General features: G+C 56.7%; 1 protein-coding gene across 1 annotated transcript in view; it reads right to left on the bottom strand.

Moving 5' to 3' along the window:
* Nucleotides 1-3,214: 3,214 nt before the first annotated feature.
* Nucleotides 3,215-23,877, bottom strand: part of RASGRF1 (Ras protein specific guanine nucleotide releasing factor 1) — a 55,547-nt gene continuing 34,884 nt past the window's right edge. The window contains exons 14-27 of the mRNA XM_081124621.1: nt 23,200-23,448; nt 21,408-21,784; nt 20,171-20,296; nt 18,353-18,523; nt 17,874-17,980; nt 17,401-17,513; nt 16,333-16,393; nt 15,960-16,063; nt 15,746-15,830; nt 13,991-14,188; nt 12,540-12,619; nt 7,417-7,534; nt 6,335-6,403; nt 3,215-4,526 (exon numbers count right to left, since the gene is read on the bottom strand). Coding sequence (XP_080980747.1) covers nt 4,434-4,526; nt 6,335-6,403; nt 7,417-7,534; nt 12,540-12,619; nt 13,991-14,188; nt 15,746-15,830; nt 15,960-16,063; nt 16,333-16,393; nt 17,401-17,513; nt 17,874-17,980; nt 18,353-18,523; nt 20,171-20,296; nt 21,408-21,784; nt 23,200-23,448 — 1,951 coding nt within the window. The 3' untranslated portion in view covers nt 3,215-4,433. The remainder of the gene's footprint in view (nt 4,527-6,334; nt 6,404-7,416; nt 7,535-12,539; nt 12,620-13,990; nt 14,189-15,745; nt 15,831-15,959; nt 16,064-16,332; nt 16,394-17,400; nt 17,514-17,873; nt 17,981-18,352; nt 18,524-20,170; nt 20,297-21,407; nt 21,785-23,199; nt 23,449-23,877) is intronic.

The raw sequence follows: 23,877 nt of genomic DNA, 5'->3' as shown, positions 1-23,877 counted from the left end.
CTGCTGGGGATCGAGCTCAGGAATCAAACCGTGACCTCCCTGTTCATGGGTTGACACTCAACCACTGAGCACACCGGCTGCACTGGCTGTTTCTGTTCCCCCCAGGCCCAATTAGAGACACTTCTCTGACCAGCGCCCCCCACCCCTATTTTACTGTTGTTTTTTTAACTGGTGTGAAATCTATGTAACATACAATTAACTATCCTGAAGTATACAATTCAGTTCTTCCATCAACTAATTCATCCCTGACCATGAGTCCTTTTAATGAGCAAAGATGGTTCCCTTCAGTTCTGTCCTGTATTTTTTTCTTGAGGTTCAATTCACATAACGTGCAGTTAACCATTTTAAAGTGTATGGTTCTGGGGCATTGAGTGCATTCACAGTGTTGTGCAATCCCCACCTACCTCTCTTTAGTTTAAAACTTATTCACCCCAAAAGAGCACCCTCACCCATTAAGTAACCACTCCCTTACTAATCTGCTTTTTTTTTGACTTTTCACTTGAAAGGATCATATATAATTCCTGACCTTTATGACTGGCTTCTTTCCCTTGGCATAATGTTTTCAAGGCTCATCCAAATTACGTGGCATGTGTCAATATTTTATTCCTTCTTAAGCTGAATAATATTCTGTTGCAAATATATACCCCACACTTTGTTAATCCACTCATCTGGGTTTTTGCCACCCTTTGGCTACTGTGAACATTCATGTTCAAGTCCCTGTGTGGACAAGAGTTTTCATTTCTCTTGGGTCTATCCCTAGGAGTGGAATTGCTGGGTTACATGGTAACTGTATGTTTTTGTTTCTTTGTTTTTTAAAATGTCTTTATTTATTTCAGAAAGAGGAAGGGAGAGGGAGAGAGAGAGAGAGAAACATCAATGATGAGAGAGAGTCATTGATCGGCTGCCCCCTGCTGGGGATCGAGCCCGCAACCCGGGCCTGTGCCCTGATCGGGAATCGAACCGCAATCTCCTGGATCCTAGGTCGATGCTCAACTGCTGAGCCACACCGGCCGGGCCATGGTAACTGTATGTTTAACTTTTTGAGGAACCACCAGACTGTTTTTCTCAGCAGCTGTATCATTTTACATGCCCACCAGCTACGTATGAGGTTCCCGTTTCTGCTGCTTGGAAAGTTGTTATTTTCCATTTTTACTTTTTAAATGTTTATCGTAGTCACTTGAGTGAATGGGAAGTAGTGTCTCATTGTGGTTGTGATTTGCATTTTCCTGATGGCCAATGTTGAGCATCTTTTCATGTGCTTATTGGCCGTTTGTACACCTTCTTTGGAGAAATGTTTATCTAGTCAAGTCCTTCGCCCATTTAAAAAATTGATTTGTTGTCTTTTTTGTTATTGAGTTGCAAGAGTTTTACACTATATTCTGCATACTAAACTCTTTTTGAAAACGTGATTTGCAAAAGTGCTTTCTCCCATTCTGTACGTTGTCTTTTAACCTCATATACCCAGGAGAGGGATTGCTGGTGGTGGTGGTATTTTTAAATGAATTAATAATTATTTTTAAAGTTTCCCCGAGTTTTACTTTTGGACACACAACTCAGGAATACAGTTATATTGATGGAGATATAACCCATGTATGTGGGCTTTTCTGTGGGGTTCTCAATAATTTTTAAAAAAATCCTCACCCAAGGATATGCGTCATTGATTTTAGAGAGGAAAGGGGGGGCAGAGAGAGAGAGAGAGAAACATCAATGTGAGAGAGAAACATCTATCAGTTGTGTCCCGTACGTGCCCCGACTGGGGATCGAACCCGCAACCGAGGTATGTGCCCTGACTAGGAATTGAACCTGCAGCCTTTCAGGGTACAGGATGATGCTTCAGCTGAGCCACCCGGCCAGGGTGGTTCTCAGTAATTTTTTAAAGAGTGTAGAGGGGTCCTGTTGGCCAAAATGTTTGAGAACTGCTGGTACAGGGTGGTGGCAGAGGTGGTGGGCAGCTGTCACCTGGCTGCAGAGGTAACTAGGAGGATGACATAGACTGTACCCGGTGATTCTTTGGAGGTGGGGGTCACGGTGACCTCTGGGATTCCAGCTTCTGCAACCGGGTGGAGTGCTGGGAGTGAGGGTGTGGCTGGAAGCTGGTGAGGTCAGTGTGGTCCAGCTGAGTCTGAGGCGAAGGTAGGGCACCCACGTGGAGCTGGCTTCTGGGTCGTTGGCACTAAGGGCCTGGAGCCTGCAGGGCACGGTGGCCTGGAGATGGAACCGGGGGCCCTTTGCTTTGTGGGTTTCCAGTCTCCAGCCGGGGCATGAACTCTCGGGCGGTCAGGAATTTACGACTGGGGCTGGGAGTGTGTGGCCGAGTTGTGCACACACAGGGCCTGACAAATTCCTGGGTGGCACCTTCATGCTCCCGTGACAATAACAACCTGGCCCTCCCGCCCCCGTAGCCACCAGGGCCCCTGCAGGGCCACTGTTGGGAAAGAGACCATGATCATTAAGCACAGGGTGAGCTCTGGCTGGTGTGACTCAGTTGGCGGGAGCATCATCTCTTGCACCACAGGGTCGCGGGTACAATGCGGGGTCAGGGCACATACCCAGTTTGTTGGTTCAGTCCCCGGTCAGGGCACATCCAGGAGGCAACTGATCGATGTTTCTCTCTCACATCCATGTTTCTGTCTCTCTCTCTCCCTTCCTTTCTCTCTAGAATAAATTTAAAAAAATTCTCTGGTGAGGATTTAAAAAAAGCTGTTGCCTTAAAATGTTATTGTTATTAATATTGTGGGTGTGATGTCCTGGGACCTCTGAGGCTAGGTCATTAGAAGCTTGGCGGCCTCTGCCTGGGTCCCTTAGGCCGTCCTTCAGATCCAGCTGCCTCTCTGAGAAGCCCGAGAAGCCACATGTGGATGGTCCGGTCCACGGCCCAGCGGGGCTTCAGAGGGCCCCAGCTCCAGCTGCTGTGTCGCCTGACCTCACACAAGACCCCTCCCAAGACCTGCCAGCTGGGACCCGTCAGCCCACAGCACGGTGAAACATGAGAGCAACTGTTTTAAGCCGTTCAGTTGTGGAGCAATTCTTTCCGGGCACAGTAGATAACCGAAGCCACCTCCCTCGTGAGACTATGAGTCCCCACAAGGCAGGGATTGTGTCTTTTTCATTTGGGGGTCTCCAGTCCCAACCCAGGGCCTACTAAGGACCAAGTGCTCCCCCAAAGTCCCCCCCCCCCAAGGGGATGAATGAGACCCGCCGAAACTCACCTGTTCACCCTGAGATAGAATAGATTTATTAGCAAGAGGTAATCAGGAAACATATATTTTTACAAAAATGGAAATTTCTTTTTTTTTTTTTTTTCTCCTCCCCCCCCAAACGAGCCGTACGTGGGAATTATTCTGTAGGACTTGAAATCGAATTCTCATACCGCTGGGTATTGCTCACAGCCAAGGGGGCCCGTGTGCGCGCCGTGGAGCATGCCCGCCGCGCCCGCCGGCCTGTGCCGTCCGTGGGTCCCGGACAGTGTAGAAAACGGGCGCGGCGCCCACGGAACGGGCACCGGGCGCTGTATTCCTGCTGGAGGGCGTTCAGACGGGGCTGCGGTGGGAACACTCGGTGGCTGGTTTCCTAAACGCTACGTGGGAACTGTTTTCACAAGGCATACAGACTCAGAGAGCATCTCAGCGCGTCAGCTGGGGGGGCACTGGGGGGAGGCGTCTGAAAGGGGGAGGGCGACCTTGTTTCGTGAGTGTTCAGCGGTTGGTGGGCGGGAATCGACTTCATGTTGCGATTTCTGTTTCCCTCGGCGAGGGCCAGGGCCCCATCCAGCTGGACTGAGGCTGCCGTCCGCGGGGGCCGTCTGTCTGGTGTGATTCCCAGAGCAAAGGTGCCCCGACGGGGTGGTGGTATTGGCGTCGAGGGGCGTGGTTCTCCGAGGAGAGGACCCCCCCCCTTCCGTCCAGGTGCTCAGATTCTGGCTGACAAAGCTGCTTTGGACATCAGGGTCACCATCCGCGGGAAGATCTGTCGATGGCTGGACTTCAGGGTGCGGACCCCCTCCCGCCTCCCCCCACCCCCCCACCCCGTTATAACGATACAGGAGACATGCTGGGAGGGTGCTGGTGGCCGCTCAGCCCAGGGCCTGGGCTGGGGAAGGACAGAAGCGGGACGTTTCCTAAGATTCACATGTGCAAGGGATCTGCCCCCCCTCTGAGGAGAGCGAGAGGGGCCGGGCAGGCCAGGCCGGGAGACAGTCTGTTCAGGAAACAGGCGCTGCGGGTGGTGGGGCGCTGGGGGGGGCCGGAGGGGGAGTCGGAAACGGTGCCGAGAGTCATAGTCTGGTTCTACAGGAATCTAAGAACGGGAACAGGTCTGTATTCTTGGAGAAGCACATACTGAAGAAAAAAAATCCAGAGAGACCGAACGAGTATGTACAGTATTAACATAGCGCGTGTCCCGTGGGAGCGGCCGGCAGGGCCCGGGGGGCCCCCTCAGGTGGGGAGTTTGGGTTCTCTTCGCAGAGAAGACTCGTAGAGGCTTTCTTCGTCCATGACAAAGGACTGGTCCAGTAAATACTGGGTCACCTGAGAAAAGAAAGAGGGAAACAGGAATGTCGGGGTTCTGAGGCCTTCAGAACACTGCGACTGTGGACACTGGTGTCTGCTGGGAACCAGGCTCTTTCCCGCCCCCCCCCCCCCACTTCAGACCGCCCCCCAGACTTTTCTCCGAACTCCTGCCCATCAAAGGGACCGGGAAGGGTCGGAGCCCGAACCTTGAAGGCGGCAGCCCCAGCTTCAGAAAGAGCCTCCGAGGAGCGTTTGTTTGGCAGTTGCTTGGAATCAAAAGATTCAGTGCCCCCCCCACCCCCACTCCCGCCCCCCAGAATCCCAGAGCAGAAGGAAGACAAAAATTATACTTCTAATCACATATTTGGGAACCTTCTGAGAGCTGCTTGAGAAAAATCAAGTCTCTTGAGTGTGTCTGGCTGGCTGCCCTGGGCGGGGTGGGACCTGAGGTCTCGTGTGCTGATTATGAGCCACAGATAAATGATTATGGTTCTGACCAGTGGCTCACGTCAGCCCCTGAAGGAAGAAGAGGTCAGATAGCGCAGTCCAGAGGAACCCGTCCCCCCAGTAAAGGCTTCGCGTGAGACAGGCTCGTCTTTAAAAAAAATAAATAAATAAATTTAAAAAAATAAAAATAAAAAAAATAAAAAAAAAATATATGTTTTTGTTGATTTCAGAGAGGGAGAGGGAGAGGGAGAGAGAGATAGATGCATCAATGAGAGAGAAAATCATCAATCAGCTGCCTCCTGCACGCCCCCTACTGGGGATTGAGGAGCCTGCAACCTGGGCATGTGCCCTGACGGCAATCAAACCGTGACCTCCAGGCTCATGGGTTGACGCTCAACCACTGAGCCACACCAGCCGGGCAGACGCATCTTTTATGCCTCGCCAGTAGCTTCACAGCAGCCCTGTCCCAGAGCACATAAATCTGGACCCTCCCGACCGTTCCTCATAGTGAGCATGCTCAAGATCAATGTCCCTCTCAAGTGTTCTGCTTTAGGGGGAGACTGGCAGCAAACACCTCCCCTCGAAGCTGTCAGTGATAGGATCTGAAGAGCAGGGACATTAATTTTTACCAAACATTGGAGCTCGAGGGAGAGTTTAAGGACAAGAGACCCAAGGCTCAACGCAGCGCCTGGCACATAGTTGGTGCTCAGTAAACATTTGCTGAATGACAATAAATGAACAGCAAGGAAGAAGAGGCCCGGTTGGTTAGGCCAGCGATTTTCAACCTGGGTGCTGCGAGAATTTTTCAAACATGCAGTACTAGCCCTGGATGGTGTGGCTCAGTGGTTAGGAGCATTGACCTGTGCACCGAAGGGTCGTGGGTTCGATTCTGGTCAGGGGCATGTACCTGGGTTGCAGGTTCAATCCCAAAGCCCAGTCGGTGTGTGCAGGAGGCAACCAATTGATGAGTCTCTCACATCGATGTTTCTCTCTCTCTCTCCCCATCCCTCTCTCCCTTCCACTCTCTCTAAAAATCAATGGAAAAAATATCCTCAGGTGAGGTTTAATGAAACAAAACAAAACAAAACAAACAAAAAACCCCCCCTGCAATACCTGACTATTTAGTCAGGGGCACTGATCACTTTTCCCTTAGAATTTCAAATAAAAAAATGACAACAGCCAATACAATATCAGCCTGGTGTGAACAAATAAAAATTATACCTATTTTTTGTTAGACTGGCAGATTTTTTGGTGTGCCGCAGAATTTTAGTAATTCGTTCATGTGCCGTGAGGCGAAAGTGGTGGGTGTGGAGGGGAAGGGGGGAAAGGGGGACATCCAGACAGAGCACACGGGTGCAAAAGCGGGGTGCCCGGTGTACCTTCGCTTGGTGGTCTATTTTGTAGGCGGTTTGTTGAAACTGGCGAATCTCTCGGATAATGTGGGATATCTGTGGGAAGGAAGCGGAGGTCTCGATGAAGACAGGTTCCTCTCTCAGGGCCACCTCCCACTCCACAGGACAGAAGGGCACCCACGGCCAAGGCCGCAGGCAGGATCCTGATTCCCTGACTCATCAGCAAAGGTCAGAGGCATCTGCCTTGCACCCTAAGTGCTTACCGTGTGCAGGCTCCCAGCCCGTGTCTGACAGAAAGACCCTTCCTATTAAAGAGAACCTCAGCCCAGCTGGTGTGGCTCAGTGGTTGAGTGTTTACTCATGAACCAGGAGGTCAGGGTTCGGTTCCCAGTCAGGGCACATGCCCGGGTTGTGGGCTCGATCCCCAGTAGGGGGCGTGCAGGAGGCAGCCGGTCAATGACTTTCTCTCATCATTGATGTTTCTCTCTCTCTCTCCCCCTCTCCCTTCCTTTCTCTAAAATCAATAAAAAGCACATTTAAATACCAAACAAAAGGCCTCAGGTGGGAGCCTGATGCAAACAGAGGCTACCTGGTGAAGGGAGGAGGGGAGAAGGGATGGGGAGCCGCAGGCTCCCTGCTCTGGGGTCCTCCTCTCCCCTCCAGGCCCCAGGTTTCTCAGGACATTTGAAAACTACTCGCTCGGGAGGTGCGGCCACAGAAAGCGTGCATTCGCGTGGACAGGAGGGGACAGGAGGTGAATAAATGCATGGCCTTTGGACTCGGGCAGCCAGGGCTCCTGTCCCGGCTCTGCCCTTTACTGAGGGTTAACCCAGGCCGCTCATGGGCCCTCCAGCCTCGGGGTGCCCGTCCTTAAGGTGGAAGATCCCAAGCCCACCTGCAGCTCAGATGGGGGGTGTTACAGGAGGAAGGGCAGGAGGGCTGGCTCAGCGGCCAGATGCCAACTGCTTGTTACCCAGAGCCATGGCTCTCACCCCCTAGAAGCCAGATCCAGGTTCCTCAAAGGGTGCATCCTACCTGGTGGGCCCGAGTCTGGGGCCTGGGGTCTGGGTTCGGGGAGCCCCTGCCCTGCTTTGCCATGGGAAACGCACCATTCTCATCTTGGAGAAGTTGACCAGGCCGTCCTCTGTGTAATTGGGGGTCCCCTCTTCAATGAAGGCCAGGTCGGTGAGGTACATCCCCAGGTAAGGGACACACGGTGGGTCGCAACTTGGAAGCAAACAGCATGAACAGAAGTTTTCACTTAAAAACAGGAGCCCCTCTGAGCACACAAGACACCCCCCCCCTTTCTTCTCTGTCTCTCCACGGACACTCTCCACCCACACCTGACCCCGGAATCACGTCCCGAGGGCTTTGCAGCCCCCACCCCATTCCTGCCTGTCTCTTCCTGCCCCGTGGGGTGTCTTTAACTTGTGCCCCGCCGAGACCTCCTGCCTCCCCGCACTAGGGTGGGGGCCAGAGCTGGAAACCCTGCCCTCTGGAAGTGGTTGCTGGGGGGCAGCTTCCATGACTGGTATCTCTACGGGGATGGCATTTTGGGGAGATGGAGCTGTGAGTGACAGGCCCCTGTTACTGCTCCCTCGAGACTTGTCCTGGTGCCTCTGGGTGGGGAGCTAGGAAGGGGCTGATTCTGTGATGGGTGCATCCAGCTCCCTCAGGGGACTCCTCACACAGTGCTCGGCAGCCTCCTCTCGGCTCAGCACACAGATGCAGGTGGCCCCTGGTTTCTAGCCCACCCCGCCTCTGTCTCCTTGTGGCCCCTCGGCCATCCTGCGTGTCCAGAGGCGGGCGAGGCAGGGAGGACAGCTGCCGAGCAAGATCAGAAAGCTGGTCACTCGCTTGCTGTGTGACCCGGGGCCAGCTCTTTCCCTCGCACAACAGAACTGATGCTATGACAGTTTTCGGTGCTCTGAGAGTCGGTTTTAGGCGGTGCCCACACGCGATTAAATAACACTGGTTCCTACAGTAGAAACGCCGGATTGTCACTCTGGCCCATGCTCAAGGGGACCTCGCATTGGTGCTGGTCTGGCTTCCACACTTTCTAGCACTTAGCCATTCGCCTCTCACGCTTTTTTTTCTTTTTAAACAAATAGCAGCAGGTCCGAGGACCAGAATGTTGCAAACATCAGGATCGGGCCAGAATTGGACAACATTTTGTTTTTACTGTATTTGTTTACTATTAATGTTGTATTTATGGAGAACAACAGGCTGGTTTCCCAGTTACTTTCATGATATAGCATTTTTCCTTCCCATTTACATTTATTTTGGGGGGAAAGTGAGTTCATTTAAAGGAGACTGTGAAATAAACACAGGTAGGGTTGGTTATGTCCAATTTGTGCGAAGGGAGGAGCCTTGGGCGGGAGTGCTTTTAAAATTCTAGGTCTTGACCCTTTCATGGGTGTTGAAATCAATGTAGTGGGTGTTGACAGATTAAAAAAAATTTCTTTTTTACAAAAGAAGTAGAAAATATCTGAGTTGGTCGCTTGGACCACAGGTACGTATTGCTTTGTAGATTTTTGTCACACACATGCACATTTGTATACAGGGCCACACTGTCACGTGATTATTTCACTGTGGGCTGTGACATAAATAAAAGAAAGGGTCATACTGGCCTTGGGAGGACACTCCGGTCCTCCTGCCCCACGCAGCCCTGGACAGTCACCCGCCCACGCCCACTTCCCGTCCTACTCATGCAGGCACGAGGCATGCGGATCCGATGGAGAAACAGCCCACACATCTCAGCAGCAACCTGCAGCTGGAGGGGGCGACCGCAGGTGCCCCCCACCCTCTGCTGTCTCTGTGGGAGGCGGCAACTAGTCACCCTGAGGGCTCCCTGGAGACCTTACAGCGTCTCTCACCACCCGGACCAGTGAAAACACCTGAGGGTCCTCCAGTCACTTTGGGGGTTTTTCCTGAGCTGTGTGCTGAGGCTCACAATCCAGCTGTTTGCAGCTCAGTCCCCTCAGGTGGACGGCCAGCCCCAGTCCCCAAGTCTGTCCCTGTTCACCACCTTCCCAGGAGGGGCCTAGGGAACAGCACCCTCAACACACACACCCAGAGCCAAACCCAGAGCCACGCTGATAAATGTGTGGGGTTCCCCTGGCAGTGGCCTGTCAGATGGCCCCTAAAGGCCACCAGACTCGTGCTGAGCCTCTGAGGGCTTCCTGCAAGCAGTGTACCCATCTGCTGGCTCGGACGCTCACTGTGGGCACTTGACCCCGCTCCGGGGGGGCCCAGCCCGGGGTTAGGGCCCATCTCACAGAGTCGATAAGGGGGGGTTCCTCTCTTGGCAGCCCCCGCACATGCCTGTACCTGACGTCTTAGGAAGCAGAGAGAAGCTCCCACCCCATTCAAGAATTTGCTCTGCTTTGGGGGGCAGTGCCTGGGACCCCCAGCATTGGGCCTCACCTGTGCTGTTTGGAGCCCCCAAACTTGGTTTTCTCTCTACTGAGGAGTTCCTGCTGGGAGACTAGAGAGCAGCTAGTACCATGGCTGAAAGGTAGATGCAGTCACCTGACCAGCTCCCCTGCAAACCCGGGAACTGGGGACAAGCAGGCATCCCCTGTCCATTCTCTCTCCTCTCCTCCCCCCGGCCCGCCCCAGCTGCGGACACACCGCTGTCTCTTGCAAGTCCCCGTGGGCACCTGGGGCTGGGCGGTGCGGGCTGGGACCCCTGCGGCCAGGGCACAAGGTTCCGGCACGCGCTGTGAGAAAATCAGGTGCTCAGATTTTGAAAAATATAAAAAATGTGACGAGGTGGGAAAAGGGGGAGGAGGGGCTCAGAGTCCTGTCCTGTTTTTGCCACCCGGACACTAGCTGCTCTGTTGTCTAGTTTAGCAGGAGACTGGCTGAGGGTGCAAGGGGTTGGCCCGGTGGACAGCGGGCCTCTCCTCCACAGCTGATCCCCTCCTTAATTTCGGGGACAAGGGGCGAAGGCTTTCCCTGCGGCAGCTGCAGTCTCAGTCTGTCCATTTCCTATTTAAACTAAAAAAAGTGCAGATGTGCGAACGTTTTCTGGGTTGAAATGAGATGCAGACAGAACCGGAACCGACCCCAAAAGAGCCAGCCGGCGACCACACTTTATGGCCAAATTTAGCTCTTGGCCGAATTTTGTTGCAGGGACCCCGGGAAGGTTCTGATCTCTGGGAGGCTGAAAAGGGGACAGTGTCCTGGGTGTCCCATGAGTGTGGCTTGGGGAGGGAGAGGGGACGTGCAGTCCCTCTCGGGTACTGGGGTAGAGGGCTGAAGGGGGCATTTAGAAGACAGACTGGGGGAAGGGAGGGAAGACTCGGGGTGCAGTCTTGGCTGGTAAGGTAGCAAGACCATTCACTAGTCCGGATCCTGGCATAAGGCTGAATATTTTAATGACAGGCTGAAAAGGGGGTGGGTCAAGGAGTGCGGCCCAGGACCCACTCGGGGAGGCCCATCGCAGCTCCCTGTCTGGGCCCGCAGGTTGCCCCCCACGCCCTCTGCCCGCTGCCCCGCCTGGTGGGGCAGATGCCAGTGCTCCCAGGGCACACGCTCTGTGGCGCCCCAGGAGGAAGGCTGCGTAACCGTTTGCCCCGGTGGCCCCAACCTCGCCCTTCTCCGCAGGGCCAGCCCAAGTCTCCAGGAGGCGAGAACCCGTCTGTGCACAGGTCTCGGCCCCCAGAGTGCCCACTGGCCCCCTGCGTCCCGCTTGGCAGGGACAGAGGCGTCTGGGAGAGGCACTTACACGGGCCCGCGGGCGACCTGAGAGAGGGAGGGCATTCAGGATGGGGGCTCAGACAGAATGGGGCCACGGAGGCCGTGGAGGCGGCGGTAGCAGCGGCACGGGACCGGGAAGCCATGTGAAGGAGGCGGATGGAGGCGCCACCGGGGGCGGACAGACAGTTGGCGAATGCACGGAGGGGCAGCTGCCCACAAGCACAGTCCACGGGGCTCCGGGAGCCCGGCGGGGGAGAGACGGCCGTGCAGCACACATGGGGGCAACGCTGTCGGGGACACAAACAGAGTGGGGATGGTCAGGCGATGGACGCGGAGCTGGCGGGGGCACACCAGGGAGGCAGGGGAACAGGAGGGGCCAGCGAGGCTGGCGGGAGGTGGGGGCGTCAGAACCACTGTTCCGGGCCCAATGCCGAAGGTCCTGCCACCAGGCCCCGGGAGTGCTGCGCTTAGGGGCCTGTATCCACAGGCACCCAGGGATCCCCGGGAGGACAGGAGAGGCGTCCAGGATTCAGGGTCTCCCCCTGTCTGTCCGTGGCCCAGCCAGCAGCCAGCCAGGGGGCGCGGGCGCGTGCTCAGGGGCCCACGGGGGGCGCTGTGGACACTAGTGTGGAAACCTGAGTGCATGTGTAACGGGAGTGACGGCAAACTTGTTTCTTGTGACTGTGGCCACAGTGTGCGCCAAGGGGCCCGGCCACTGCTGCCCTGACCCTCAGGCCCAGCAGAGCTCTGGCCTCAGGGGAGCCTGGGCTGAGGCTGGCTGTCCTCATGGCCGTACATGAACCCTAAGTTCCTTGTCTGAGACACTGGAGGGCGGACCCGTCCCACTGGTGGTTCTCTACCGGGGCAGGTTTGCCTCCCAGGGGGCGTTTGGCAATGTTCTGACACTTGTGGTTATTGTCACTCAGGGCAGGGTCGCTGGCATCTCGTGGGTGGGGGCCAGGCCGACTGCGAAATGCCCTACGGTGCACAGGACGGGCCTATGACAAGGAACTGCCTGGTCTAAGTGACAAGCTGCCTGACAGGCGCTGGATGTGCTGGGGAAGGGGGAGCGCTCTGGGGACCGAGGGGCAGTTATGGGTCAAATAGAGTTTCTTTGATTCTAAGATGCCATCGTCTATAAAGGCACTTCTGGTGCCCAATTCCCAAGCACAAGAAGTAAACACACTCCTACTAAATAGATACATCAGCTTTAAGACACATCCCAGTGTCAGAAATATTAAAATGTAAAAAAACCCCTAAAAACGTGCATCTTAGAATCAAGGAATCAGGCACAGCTGCTATTATCACAGCTCCTAGGGCCTGTCCCGGGAACTGCCGCCGAGATGGGAGACAAAGCTGACCCGCCCCCGGGGGATCTGGGACATCTGGGGGGGGGTCTTGTGGCTTGACAGATGGACACACAGACAGACAGACCTCCTGCTCCACAGCCAGACGGGGGTTGTGAATGCCGCCGCAGTGCAGTTCGACACGCTAACGAAATAACGGTGACAGAATGACACACACTTACTTTTTCAGAGCTTCTCTCAGATTCTTAAATCTGCCCTCTGATGACACAAGCTTTTGGAGCTTATCAATCAAAGCTTTTGTCTAGAAGGAATTAGAAGCGTTTACTAGCACGCGGCACTCACGGGGGCCCACGGCGTCGGCCCACACTCCACGCACCTGCCTCCACGGCTCCAGAACCCGAACCACGTCTGCTTTGCCCCCTGCAGGTGGGTGGACTTGGGCACCTTCCTGGGTCTAGGAACCTTGACCCCAAACTCCCGAGGATCCTCGTGTCCGGTGCCTGTGCTCATGCACATGCCCTCCACAAACGCAGGAGTGGGGCGTGGGGCCCTGCATGTTGGGACCCCGAGACCCGGCGGTTGAGGAGGACCCGGTGGGTCACCCCTGGGGGCTGGCACCCAGAGCATAGAGAGTGGAGGGTGTTTCAGGATCATGATCTTTCTCATGAGCCACCCGAAGGATGTGACTGCCTTCTCACACCTTTACTTTTCTATATCAGGACATCACCCAAATTTAGGAATCAAGAAAAAAGATGGCAGCCTGGCCGATGCGGTTCAGTGGTTGAGTGCTGACCCATGAACCAGGAGGTCATGGTTTGATTCCCGGTCAGGGCACAGGCCCAGGTGGCGGGCTCGATCCCCAGTAGGGGGCGTGCAAGAGGCATCCAAAGGATGATTCTCTCTCATCATTTATGTTTCTGTCTCTCCCTCTCCCTTCCTCTCTCTGAAATCAAGAAAAACAAAAAAAATTTTATAAATGTTTAAAAAATATATATATATGGCAAAAAAGTCACTGGAGCCTTGGAAGCTGGCCCTGTCCTCCGGTGGTGCCGTCCAGCCTCCTGGACACAAGCTGGCTGTGGTTGGGGCACCCACCGGGTGTGCCAAGGATGTGACCCACATCCCCCACGGGGCCCTCCTTTCGGAACTGCCCCCTCAGGACCCCGGTGCAGGGAACCTTAGTCTCTAGGCAGAACGTTCCTATGGTCCTTCAGAATCACATTTTGAATGAATAAAGATCAGGTCCCCATTTAAGATCACCAACTGCCCGATGGGTAACAGGGACCAGCTAGTGCTCTGGTGGACAGAGGTTTGGCTAGATCAGAGTTCCTGGGGAGGGGCTTGCTGGATCACCTGAGCACCGTCTCAGCAACCTGCAGGTCTGGGCTGGGGACCCATAAAGACTACCTTATACTTCCCACTTTGGGGTATTAATTCTTCAAGTGGGAATTACAGACCCACGAGTCCCAGTGCCACATCTGTGGGCCTGACACCTGGTCCCAGGTGATATAGGAGAAGAGGTTCTCTGTGTTGTACCCGGGAGTGCTAGGCCTCTCACCCTGTCCTTTGTCCACCAAACGGCTGCCCAGTGTCCAGCGCTCTGGACTCCCAGCCCCAGCCCCAGCCCCAGCCCCAGCCCCAGCAGGCGACGGTGCCAGCTTCCTGCCCACACCTGCTTGGAGACTTTGAGCCATGTCTTTTTCAGCCGGAAGATGGCGCTTCGGTTCATGGACGAGGTGATCTCCAGCACAGCATTGTAGTTGTGCAAGCAGCGGCAGATGTCCGCCACTGCCACCCACTTCTCGATGGTGCTCACCCTCGCGTTGATGTCTTCATTCCGGATGATTTCGGAAGCAATCAAGTTACTGATCTTTAAGCCCATGCAATAAGAAAAAAGATAAGAGGAATAAGTATGATAAAGATGACAGATCACAATTATTTGCAGACAGTATGATCACCTGTCTGAAAAATCCCGAAAGAATGCTGGTGAAGGACTCAATATACAGAAATAAAAAGTTTGTTCTCATCGGAACACCAATTAGAAAACACCATTAAAAAGGTTTAGTTTTGAAATACCAGCAGGAATCTAGAAATGACCTAGGATTTATGTAGGATGGTATATGAAAAAATACACAAATGGTTACCAAAGGTTATAAAAGGTTGAATACTGTAGAAAAAGATCAGACTCCCAAATGGAAATGGAAAGATGCCATCTTTCGAAAGCAGTACGTGGATGGGAGAGATGGCAGGATGTGGTCAGACTCGGGCCTCACGCGTGTGTCCTGGGGCCTCGCTCCTGCTAGTAAGTGTGGCCCTCCCTTCTGCCACCGCTGTGACTGTGGGGCTCCTCCCCGCACGGCAATACCTGGGTCTCTCTTGTTCTGTCCAGGGGTGAAACGGGCTGTCACGAGGCTGGAGTGGACAGGCGAGGTCCCAGGGTTTGGAGCTTGGGCAAATGTGGGGAAGTTTCTGGGACAATTTTTTCTCACAGCTGCCAGGGCTGTGCAGCATTGGGGGCCTTGTGCTCTCAGACAGAACCTGAAATGCCTCAGGCATCTGCCCCTCGGAGCCCTGGTTTCCCTAACATGGGACCAGCCCCCATCTTTTGGGGTTGGTGTGGGGTCTGAATGAGTTGCAGTAAAGCCCAGTGCTGAGCATGAGGCAGGAACTCAGCCACGGGGCGGGTATGATTTGTGTTCAAGACCAGAGAGAAAGTGGCTGTTTCCCATGATGTGCATCTCTCCCCAGACGACTTGGCGCCACCGGGGCCCCCACTCTCTGCTACTCCCACATTTCCCTGAGGCTGGCTCTGGGAGCGGCTGTCTGTGACACCCCCCATCCTAGTGCCCCCTCATCAGTGAGTCTACCCTTCCTGCTGCTGCTAGTCCCGGAGGAAGAGGGGCTGCAGGAGCCAGATGCTGGTCCATCCTGGTCCCTGCTAGGGACCCACACGAGCCCTCGGCTCAGACCCAGCCTTGCTTTCACCAGCTCAGTGGCCTCAGTCGCTTGTGTTGTCCCCTTGGGGCCGTCCTACCCACAAGCCAAGGCAGGAAGGGGAGTTAGAGCGTCGCTTCAGGAGCGTGGGGACTCCTGGCCAAAGCTTCAGGGGCTCCTGCGTAACATACGTATCAGACGGAAGTTGTCTGGCACTTTCCAACCAAATGTACTTGTTTCCGATAACGAGATACACAGCAAGGGGTCCTTGTTCCTGCAGACTCACCTGGAAGCAGCGCCCTCCTGGGGTCGGCCCCCTTTCACTGGGGGAGAAACTGAGGCTGAGACAAAGCAACAGCCAAGGTCCCCAGAGAGGGGGTGGGGGCTGGAGAGGTCCCTGGTGGCTGTGTTCCTCTCCACTCGGTGCCTCAGGTGTCCTGCCAAGGAAAAACCCAGGAGAGAAAGGCACCCCCGCCTCCCACCCCAGACTCACGTCGTTGAAATGCTTCGTGGTTTTCATGATGTACGGGGTCCTCTCGTTTTTTTCCAGTTTCATCCAGCCTTGTCCGAAGAACTCCCTGCGGGAAAGAGGGGGATGCCCAGGGCACAGGCGGTTAGGAGGCCTTTTGCTTTCCAGGGTGTCACTTTTAGGGGAGTGACTTTCTGCAGTGGGGTTGGGGGAGGGCTGGGCACCTGCACCCACTCACTCGTAAGGGATCTTTTTGAAGACAAGGTGGTCCAGCAGGGTCAGCTGCTCCGCGATCTCCAGAGCCGAGTGGCTCTCAAAGGGCTCGGCCTTCACGCCAGCGGCCTGAGGGGAGCAAAGTCTGAGTTAGTCCCGCGAGGGCCACCTCCTGGCGTTGTCCCCGGACACTTCGACAAGGGGATCTCCTTCTCCCAGGGTCAGTCTGTAAGAAGCCAGTGTATGTATAGCTGGAGCGGCGAGGGTGGGTTCTGGGCACCAGCCTCACAGTGCTGTCCTCAGTGGGGGGCAGGGCAGGATCTGGGCAGGGGTGACTGTGCTGATTTCGGAGGTCGGGTGGGGGGGCAGCCAGCCAGGGAAGGACAGGCCTGGCTCACCATCTGAGTGATCTCCTCCAGCGTGATCTGATTGTCCCCTGGGTCCTCCTGTGTCAGAGTCCTGGGAACAAGAAGGCCCCGTAAGACTGTGCCATCTGCACCCCACCTCACCTCGGGGCAGCCCTGTCCGTTCCCTGGACAGACGCCCTGCAGGCCCCCCTCCTGCCTCTGACCTTGCTTTGGCCATCCCCTTTGCCAGGAGCCCCTTCCCCTCTCCTCCTCTCCTCAGGGTACAGCTCCCTGACCCCCATGGTTCGGCGAGGTCTCTTCCTGAGCTCCTGTGGTCTCAGCCCCGGTCTCTCCGTGTCTGTCCCTGGCCCCCTTGATGGCAGGGTGACATGAATGGGGGAGGCTGGGAATCAGGCCAGGTGGGGGAATGGGCAGGAGAAGTTGGCAGGAGGCTCTGCATTGCACCCCCCCCCCAGCAGCTCCCTAACCCTCTCTTGGGCCTTCCGGAAGGATGAGGGACACTGGGGGGGGGCTTCAGGGTGCCAAGGAGAGGATGGTGGCAAGGGGCCTCAGGGTAGCAGAGGGGAGGGTCTGGCTGGAGGAAGGCTGGCGACTTGCTGAGTCAGCTCAGCTACGGCTGCCTGACCTCTGACCTGAGCCAAGAGGGGACGGTTCTGTTCAGTTCAGCTGGACAGATGTTCCCCGAACACCTGCCCACGGGCCAGCCAGTGAGCGCCGCCCACAGAACTCTCTAGAACGAAGGAATGTTCTGCATCTGTGCATCCACTGCGGAGCCACCAGCCACGTATGGCTCATGGGACCGAGGAGCTGAGTGTTAAGTTTTGCAGAGGTTTAACTAATGAAGATTTAACAGCCACACGTCTATTCAAGGACATTGAAGGGGCAGCTGGTGGCTGCCACTGGGACGGCCGGACAGATAGGTGTTAGCAGCTGTGGAAACGGATGGGGAAGCAGGCGCCCTTCTTGTCCCAAGGAGACCAAGGGCTGACGGGCTCAGGGAGAGGGAGGAAGGACACACAGACCAGCTGCTCTGGAGCCTGGCTGCTCCAGGGGTGACGCCTCCCATCCCGGCCCCCACGCTCAGCCCCGACGGCCTACCGGATGATGTTGGCCGCGGCCTTCCGCTCCTGGGTCAGCAGCTCTGGGTCGTGCATCACCTCCTCCAGGAAGCCAATCACCTTGCCCTTGAGCTCCTCGTTGGCCTCAAAGTCCTGCGGGAAGGGGCGGCAGTGGCTGTGGTGACTCCGTTCGAGCTGCCCAAAGGGGCCCTGGCCCAGCCCGAGGAAGAGGCGGCAGATTCCCAGTCCCGCCCCGGGATGTGCACCCTCATTTCCTTTATACGGGCACCTGGCCGGGCACCAGTGGGGCCCAGACACCTTAGGGTGGGACGCGGGGCCTCGGCCAGGGCCCTGGGAGGTGCAGATGTGCAGACCCACCTCTGTCTCCAGAGACAGAAGCCCCTGTCCCCTCGAATGTCCTTGGTCCCCTCCTGGGGGGTCTCAGGTGTCGGCTGGCACCCCTGCCCCCCCCACGCCTGCCGTGACTGTGCCGCCACCTGGGGCCCCTCCCACCTGCGAGTGCTTGGACACCCAGTGGCGCAGCACGTTCAGGACACGGTTGGTGGCCGCCCTGCGGATCACAAACTCTTTGTCTCCGTTCCTCTGGTCAGGGGGAAACCCTGGTGGCAGAGGGGAGCGAGGGTCAGGAGGACAGGGGACAGAGCTCCCACTCACGTCAACTCGAACCCCAGACCTGGGCTGCTCCCCAAGTTCGACCGGACGCTGTGACATCCCTGAGGACACAGTCTGTACCCGCCCACCTGGACCTCACTCTTTGTGCCTCGGGGGCCACTGGGAGAGCCAGGCGGCCTCTCTGGACCAGAGCCCCCCAGGGCCCCATCTTCAGGACCAGCTTGCGCAGGTGGGAGGGGGCGGTGGCCGGGGCTCCACGGTACAAGGGTACGAGGTTGCCCACGAGCAGGGGTCAGCAATGCCCGAGGCTGAGCCGCCAAGCTGATCTCGGGGAGGCCCTGAGCGGGGCCCCCTCCTACCTGCGCTGGCCAAGGACATCCTCCGGTACTTCTCCTTGTTCGGGGTGCCCTCGTTGGCACCCGCGGTCGCTATGGCGAAGGCGGAGGCCGCCGACAGGCCGCTGCGGCTGTTGTCCAGCTCACGACAGGATGTCATGACGACCCCGTTGTTGTAGGAAAAGAGCGGGAACTCTGGAGAGGAAGGAGTGCCAGGGTCCCAGGGCAGGAACAGGCCCCACCTGCCCCCAGCGCTGTGCCCCTCTGCCTCCTCCTGTGGGGACGCTCCAAGTCCCGCCACCCTCTTGCTTCTGAAGGGGGTCTCCAACCCCCCGCCGTCTCTCTGCTGTCCCAGACCCTGTCCCCGCTTCGGCCCAGCTGGGCACAGCCGCTCCAGGACAGCTGGAGGTTCTTTCCCCCATCCATTTGGCATCAACATGTAACCTGCCCCCTGTTCGTCATCAATAATCAATAGTAAAGGTGGAAGGAGGCAATATGGTGTGAAAAGCTCTGTGTCTGCCATGGGATGTCAGTGCTATTTAATAATAGCTTCTAGTAGTCACCGTGGTAGAACTGGACTCTAGAAGCCTGCGGGTTCCTCTTAGCGTCTGGGGAGCGATCGGTACTCAGGACAGAGCCCTGCAGTGACACCGTGAGGGGCACGCTCAGCGTATTTCTTATTTTTTTTTGATTAAATATGTTTTTATTGATTTCAGAGAGAGGAAGGGAGAGGAATAGAAATAGAAACATCGATGAGAGAGAGAGAGAGAGAGAGAGACGTCGGTGGGCGCCTCCTGCACGCCCCCGGGCATGTGCCTTGACCGGGAATTAAACCGTAACCTCCTGGGTCATGGGTGAATGTGCGACCACTGAGCCACACCGGTCGGACTCAGCGTATTTCTGAGATTTGGCTCCCGCTGAGCTCTGTCTCGCACACCCGAGAAGCTGTGCTGCACCCGCCCTGTGCGCCCCCCAGCCACATCCGGCAGCCGGGCGACCCGTCACTTACTGGGTGTCTTCAGAAGGCCTGGGAGCCGGGGAGCTGGGATTCAGGCTGCACCTCGTGTGTGGGAACAGGGGTGGGGAAGGAGGCCCTGAGCTCGCGCCTCACCTCCGGGGGCCTCAGAGCCCCGAGTGCGGGGAGGTGCTTTATGGGAACAGGAGACCCAGACGGGTCCTCAAGGACCCTTCAGGAGGCGAGTCTGAGACTCGGGTGGGCATCGTCACAGCCCGTCAGAGTCTCTTTCATTAACGGAAAAATGGGCCCTCGCGGGTGTTCCTCAGTGGTTAGAGCGTCAGCCTGCATATCAAAGGGTTGAGGGTTCGATTCCTGGTCAAGGGCATGTACCTGGGCTGTGGGTTCACTCCTCGCCCCTTGGTCAGGGCGTGTGTGGGGGGCAACCAATTAATGTGTCTCTTTCACATCGATGTTTCTCTCTCCCTCCCTCCCTCCCTTCCACTCTCTCTGAAAAGCAATGGAAAAAGTATCTTAACTTGAGGATTAACAAAAAAAAAAGAAAATGAAAAAGAAAAATAGCAATAACCAGGCCCCGTGACAGAGGCACACGACATGGAGCCCACTCAGGAGACACCTCTGGACCTGCAGCGGCCCCCAATGCTGGCCTTCGCTCCGCCTGCGCCGGGTGGGCTGAGTCCTGTCTGGGGCCGGGAGTGACTTTGCTGGTGGAAGAGCAGGACCCACCCAGCTGGTGACTCAGCCCCACGGTCACAGAGTGTGAGAGCCACTCGCCCTCTCTCCATGTGACCGGCCGCCTCCGTCCCTGCCCAGACCTCGTGCCCACTCCGGGCATCTGTCTGCAGCTTGGGTTCGGTGACTCGTACCTGAGGAATTTTTGCTCTTGACAGATTTTGGTGTCGTCGGAGATTTGGTCGGGGATGTCTCGGTGTCTGCATCGTCGCTCTGGTTTTGATCGGTATCGGACTCTTCCCTCATGGAGACGTCCGAGCCTGCGAGGAAAGGAGATGATTTTCTGTTTCTCAAATGGTCACTGATTTTTGGATTCAGGCCTGTAATTCATTGATGCAAAACAGAGTAAGCGTGGGATAGACCGGCGGAAGAAAGTTTAAGGGCTTCGTCCGGCCTGGTCGGCCCTGTCACGTGCGGACGGGCGCTGTGAAAGCTCTACCTGGGCTTCTGCGACATTCCCGGCATACCTGGGGAGCCTGTCGGGGCGCAAAGCCTGAGGCAGAGGGCTGGGCTGGGGCCCGGGGTCTGGGTTTCTAACAGCCCCCCAGGTGATGCCCGGGTCGCGGGGACTCACGGTTCATGCACTTTAGGGAAAGCTGATGAGTTGTATTAAAAGTTCGGCTCTGGCCTATGGTGAGGCCTCTATCAGAAACGCGGCGTCTCTGGGCCTCAGTTTCCCCAACTACAGAGTGAATGGAGTTGCGTTTGATGCTTTTGAGAACTCGAAAGAAGACAGGTCTTCTCTTTAGAAAAGTGTCCAGTCCTGGACGGTGTGGCTCAGCGGTTAGAGGGTCAACCAGCGCACCGAAGTGGTCAAGGGTTTGATTACCACTCAAGGGCATGTGCCTGGGTTGCAGGTTTGATCCCCGAGTGCGGGGAGGCAACCGATCCATGTCTCTCTCTCTCTCTCCTCCCTCCCTCCCTCTCTTCCACTCTCTCTGAAAGGCAAGGGAAAAAATATCCTCGGGAATTGAACTGTGACCTCCAGGTTCATGGGTCGACGCTTAACCACTGAGCAACACCGGCTTTTGTCTTCAGCGTCTTCCCTCCTCCTGGAAACCTGGGTCTCACGGCTCCTCCCCAAAGCCTTCTCTGGCTCTCGGGGGGGAGGGGGATCCCCACTCTCCTCTGTGACCCTCCCAGCACCGCACGTACCATGTTTCCACGTCTGCCCCGGCCCCTTAGCCAGACAGTGAACCTGGAGGTGGGACTATGCGTGAGGCTGACTGCAGCCTGGCAGACACCCCCAGGGACTGGGGAGGAAGTTGTCGTCAGTGCCCTGGGGGGTCTCTGTGGCCGGGACACCCACACCTCCCCTCCTGCCCCATGGGGGCCGCAGGGGTGGGGGCCGCCGGCCGAGTGGCCACTCACTCTGCTTGCTGAGGGCCGAGGGGTCTTCCGGCCTCTCGACGGCTGTGTCTGCCTCGTCCGAGATCTTGTTGGCGAAGCTGCCCGAGGACACATAGAGCTTGCTGGTGTCCAGCGCGGCCTTGCTGAAGGGCGACATGGCCGAGTACATGCTGGTGTAGCCGTTGGAGCTGCAGCCGAGCGCGGCCAGGTCCAGGGCCTTGCCGCCCGTGATGATGGGGATGTTCAGGGACAGCTTGCGCCGGCGGCTGGGGGAGGACGTCTTGGTGAGGGACAGCGGTGGTGGTGAGGAGAACTTGCGGGTGGCACGTGGGGACTTGGGTGGGTCCCCATACAGGAGCTTGTTGTTCTGGCCGCTGGCGAAAAGGAGCTCCAGGGACCTGCAGGGAGGGCGGGGGGTGGAAAGGAAGGGTCAGCGGGGCCTGGGCAGGCAGTGAGGGGGTCCCCTGTGCCTGCCGTGTCCCCGGGCAAGAACTGATGGCCCTCAGGCATGTTCCCATCCCGGGCACGGGGTCTCTCCTGCTCTCTCAGGGCCCTTACGAAGCTGACTGCCTGCCCCGTGAGGCCTGAGCAAGTGGACAGTGAGCACTGGTGGGAAACGCAGCGGTGTTCGGGCCTGGGCTCCGGGAGCAGAGGTGCGGGTGCGAGGAGGGATGCCCGAGCCTACCGGTCCCCTGGCCCCTCCTCACGCCTTGGGCTACATTAGGGACAAGTGCGGCCTCCCCTTGGACCTGGGGAGATGGTGTGATTTAGGAGATCTGCCCCCTGAGAGCCCAAGAGCCCAGTCTCTGGCCCCATGTCTTGCCTGGGGGGGGGTGGTGGTGGTGGAGAAAGCACAGCGTCCACACTGTCACCCAGACTAGGACAGGGTGGCCACCAGTGGCCTCAGGGAGACCAGAGCCCTGGCTTTAAGTACCCCATTAGCCACAGGCTTCTTTCTGGAGGCCGTGGGCAATCTCTGGGCCTTTCTGAGCCCCGGGTACGTCACAAGGCTCAGATCCGCCCTCCACACACTGAACAGCCCTGGCTGCGCCGAAGGGATCCCTCTCCTCAGAGCAGGGTACAGGCTCAGCAGAGAGGGGGTAAGATTCTCTCTGTGTGTCGCCCCACACCCATCCTTTCCTTTTGCTTTCTTCCTTAAATGGGGAAGGTGTGTGTGCAACACTGTCCCGCCCGCCGGTGTGGCTCAGGGGGTTAGGCATCATCTTGTGCACCGAGAGGTCGCGGGTTCGATTCCCCACCAGGACACGTGCCCGGGTTTTGGGCTCACTTCCCAGTGCGGGGGGTGAACAGGAGGCAGCCGATCAATGTTTCTCTCTCGTCGATGTTTCTATCTCTCTCTTCCTCCCTCTCTAAAAATCAATAAGAACATATTATTATCGCCCGGCCTGTGTGGCTCAGCGGTTGAGCGTCGACCTGGGATCCAGGCGATCGGGGTTCGATTCCCGGTCAGGGCACATGCCCGGGTTGTGGGCTCGATCAATGACTCTCTCATCATTGATGTTTCTATCTCTCTCTCTCCCTCTCCTTTCCTCTCTCTGAAATCAATGAAGTTATATAAAAAACAACAAAAAAACACATATTATTAAGAAAAAAAAAGAAATACTGTGCCTCAGAGAGGGGCGGATCCATGCTTCAAGGAGGGACAGAGCGATGTGTCCCTTCCCAGCTGTCCCCCACCCAGGAGCCCAGGGCAGAGGCAGAGCCTCCCGTCTGGCTTGGTTCCGGGGGTGCCCCCTGCCCTGGCTCAGGGCCCGGCCTCTCCGGGCCTCAGTCTCCCCCGGCCCGCGCCCACCTGGCGGGGATGGCGCTGATGGGCTTCCTGTAGATGGTGATGAGCTTGTCCAGCACCACCACGGCGGAGGTGAAGACGCGGTAGGAGTGCAGGAAGGTGTTGAGGAAGTCGATGCTCAGGAAGCGCAGGTCGGTGAGCCGCTCGAGCAGCCGCTCCACGCTGGCGTAGCGGATCTGCAGCACTTTGCAGGAGTTCATGGTCTTGCTGAAGCGGATGTCCACGTCGTCGCAGTACAAGGAGGCGTCCGACCTGGCCCGGCGGGGGGGGGAACCAAGGAAACGGGTCTGATGAAGTCTGAGCTCCACGCCAGGCCTGAGCTCCCAGGGGGCTTGCTGAGGCTGACCCATTACTGTCTCCTGATGTGCCGACAGCCAGGACAGACAGATGGGCTGCTAAAGGGACTGGCTGGCTCGTTACGGAACAAGGAGAATTGGGAGAAAGACACTGAGGAAAAATGGGCTGCAGCATCTTTTTGTGTGTGTGTGTGCCAAAAATACCCCAAAACCAGCCCTTATTATACTCCTAGAAACACTGCATAAAACAGAACCACTTACAAATAATGTGTTGCCGAGTTCACAAAATAGAGGGGAAGCCTGTCCGCATAAAAACGTGACCACAAGTGTTCGTCGTGGATTTATAATCCCCCCCAAAAGTGGAAGGCGCCCAAATGTCCATCAA

The sequence above is a fragment of the Miniopterus schreibersii genome (genome assembly GCF_964146895.1).
Source record: "Miniopterus schreibersii genome assembly, chromosome: 22".
In the NCBI taxonomy this organism is placed as follows: Eukaryota; Metazoa; Chordata; class Mammalia; order Chiroptera; family Miniopteridae; genus Miniopterus; species Miniopterus schreibersii.
Note: the sequence above shows the minus strand (reverse complement) of the source record. Positions and strands in the feature narration are given on the sequence as shown.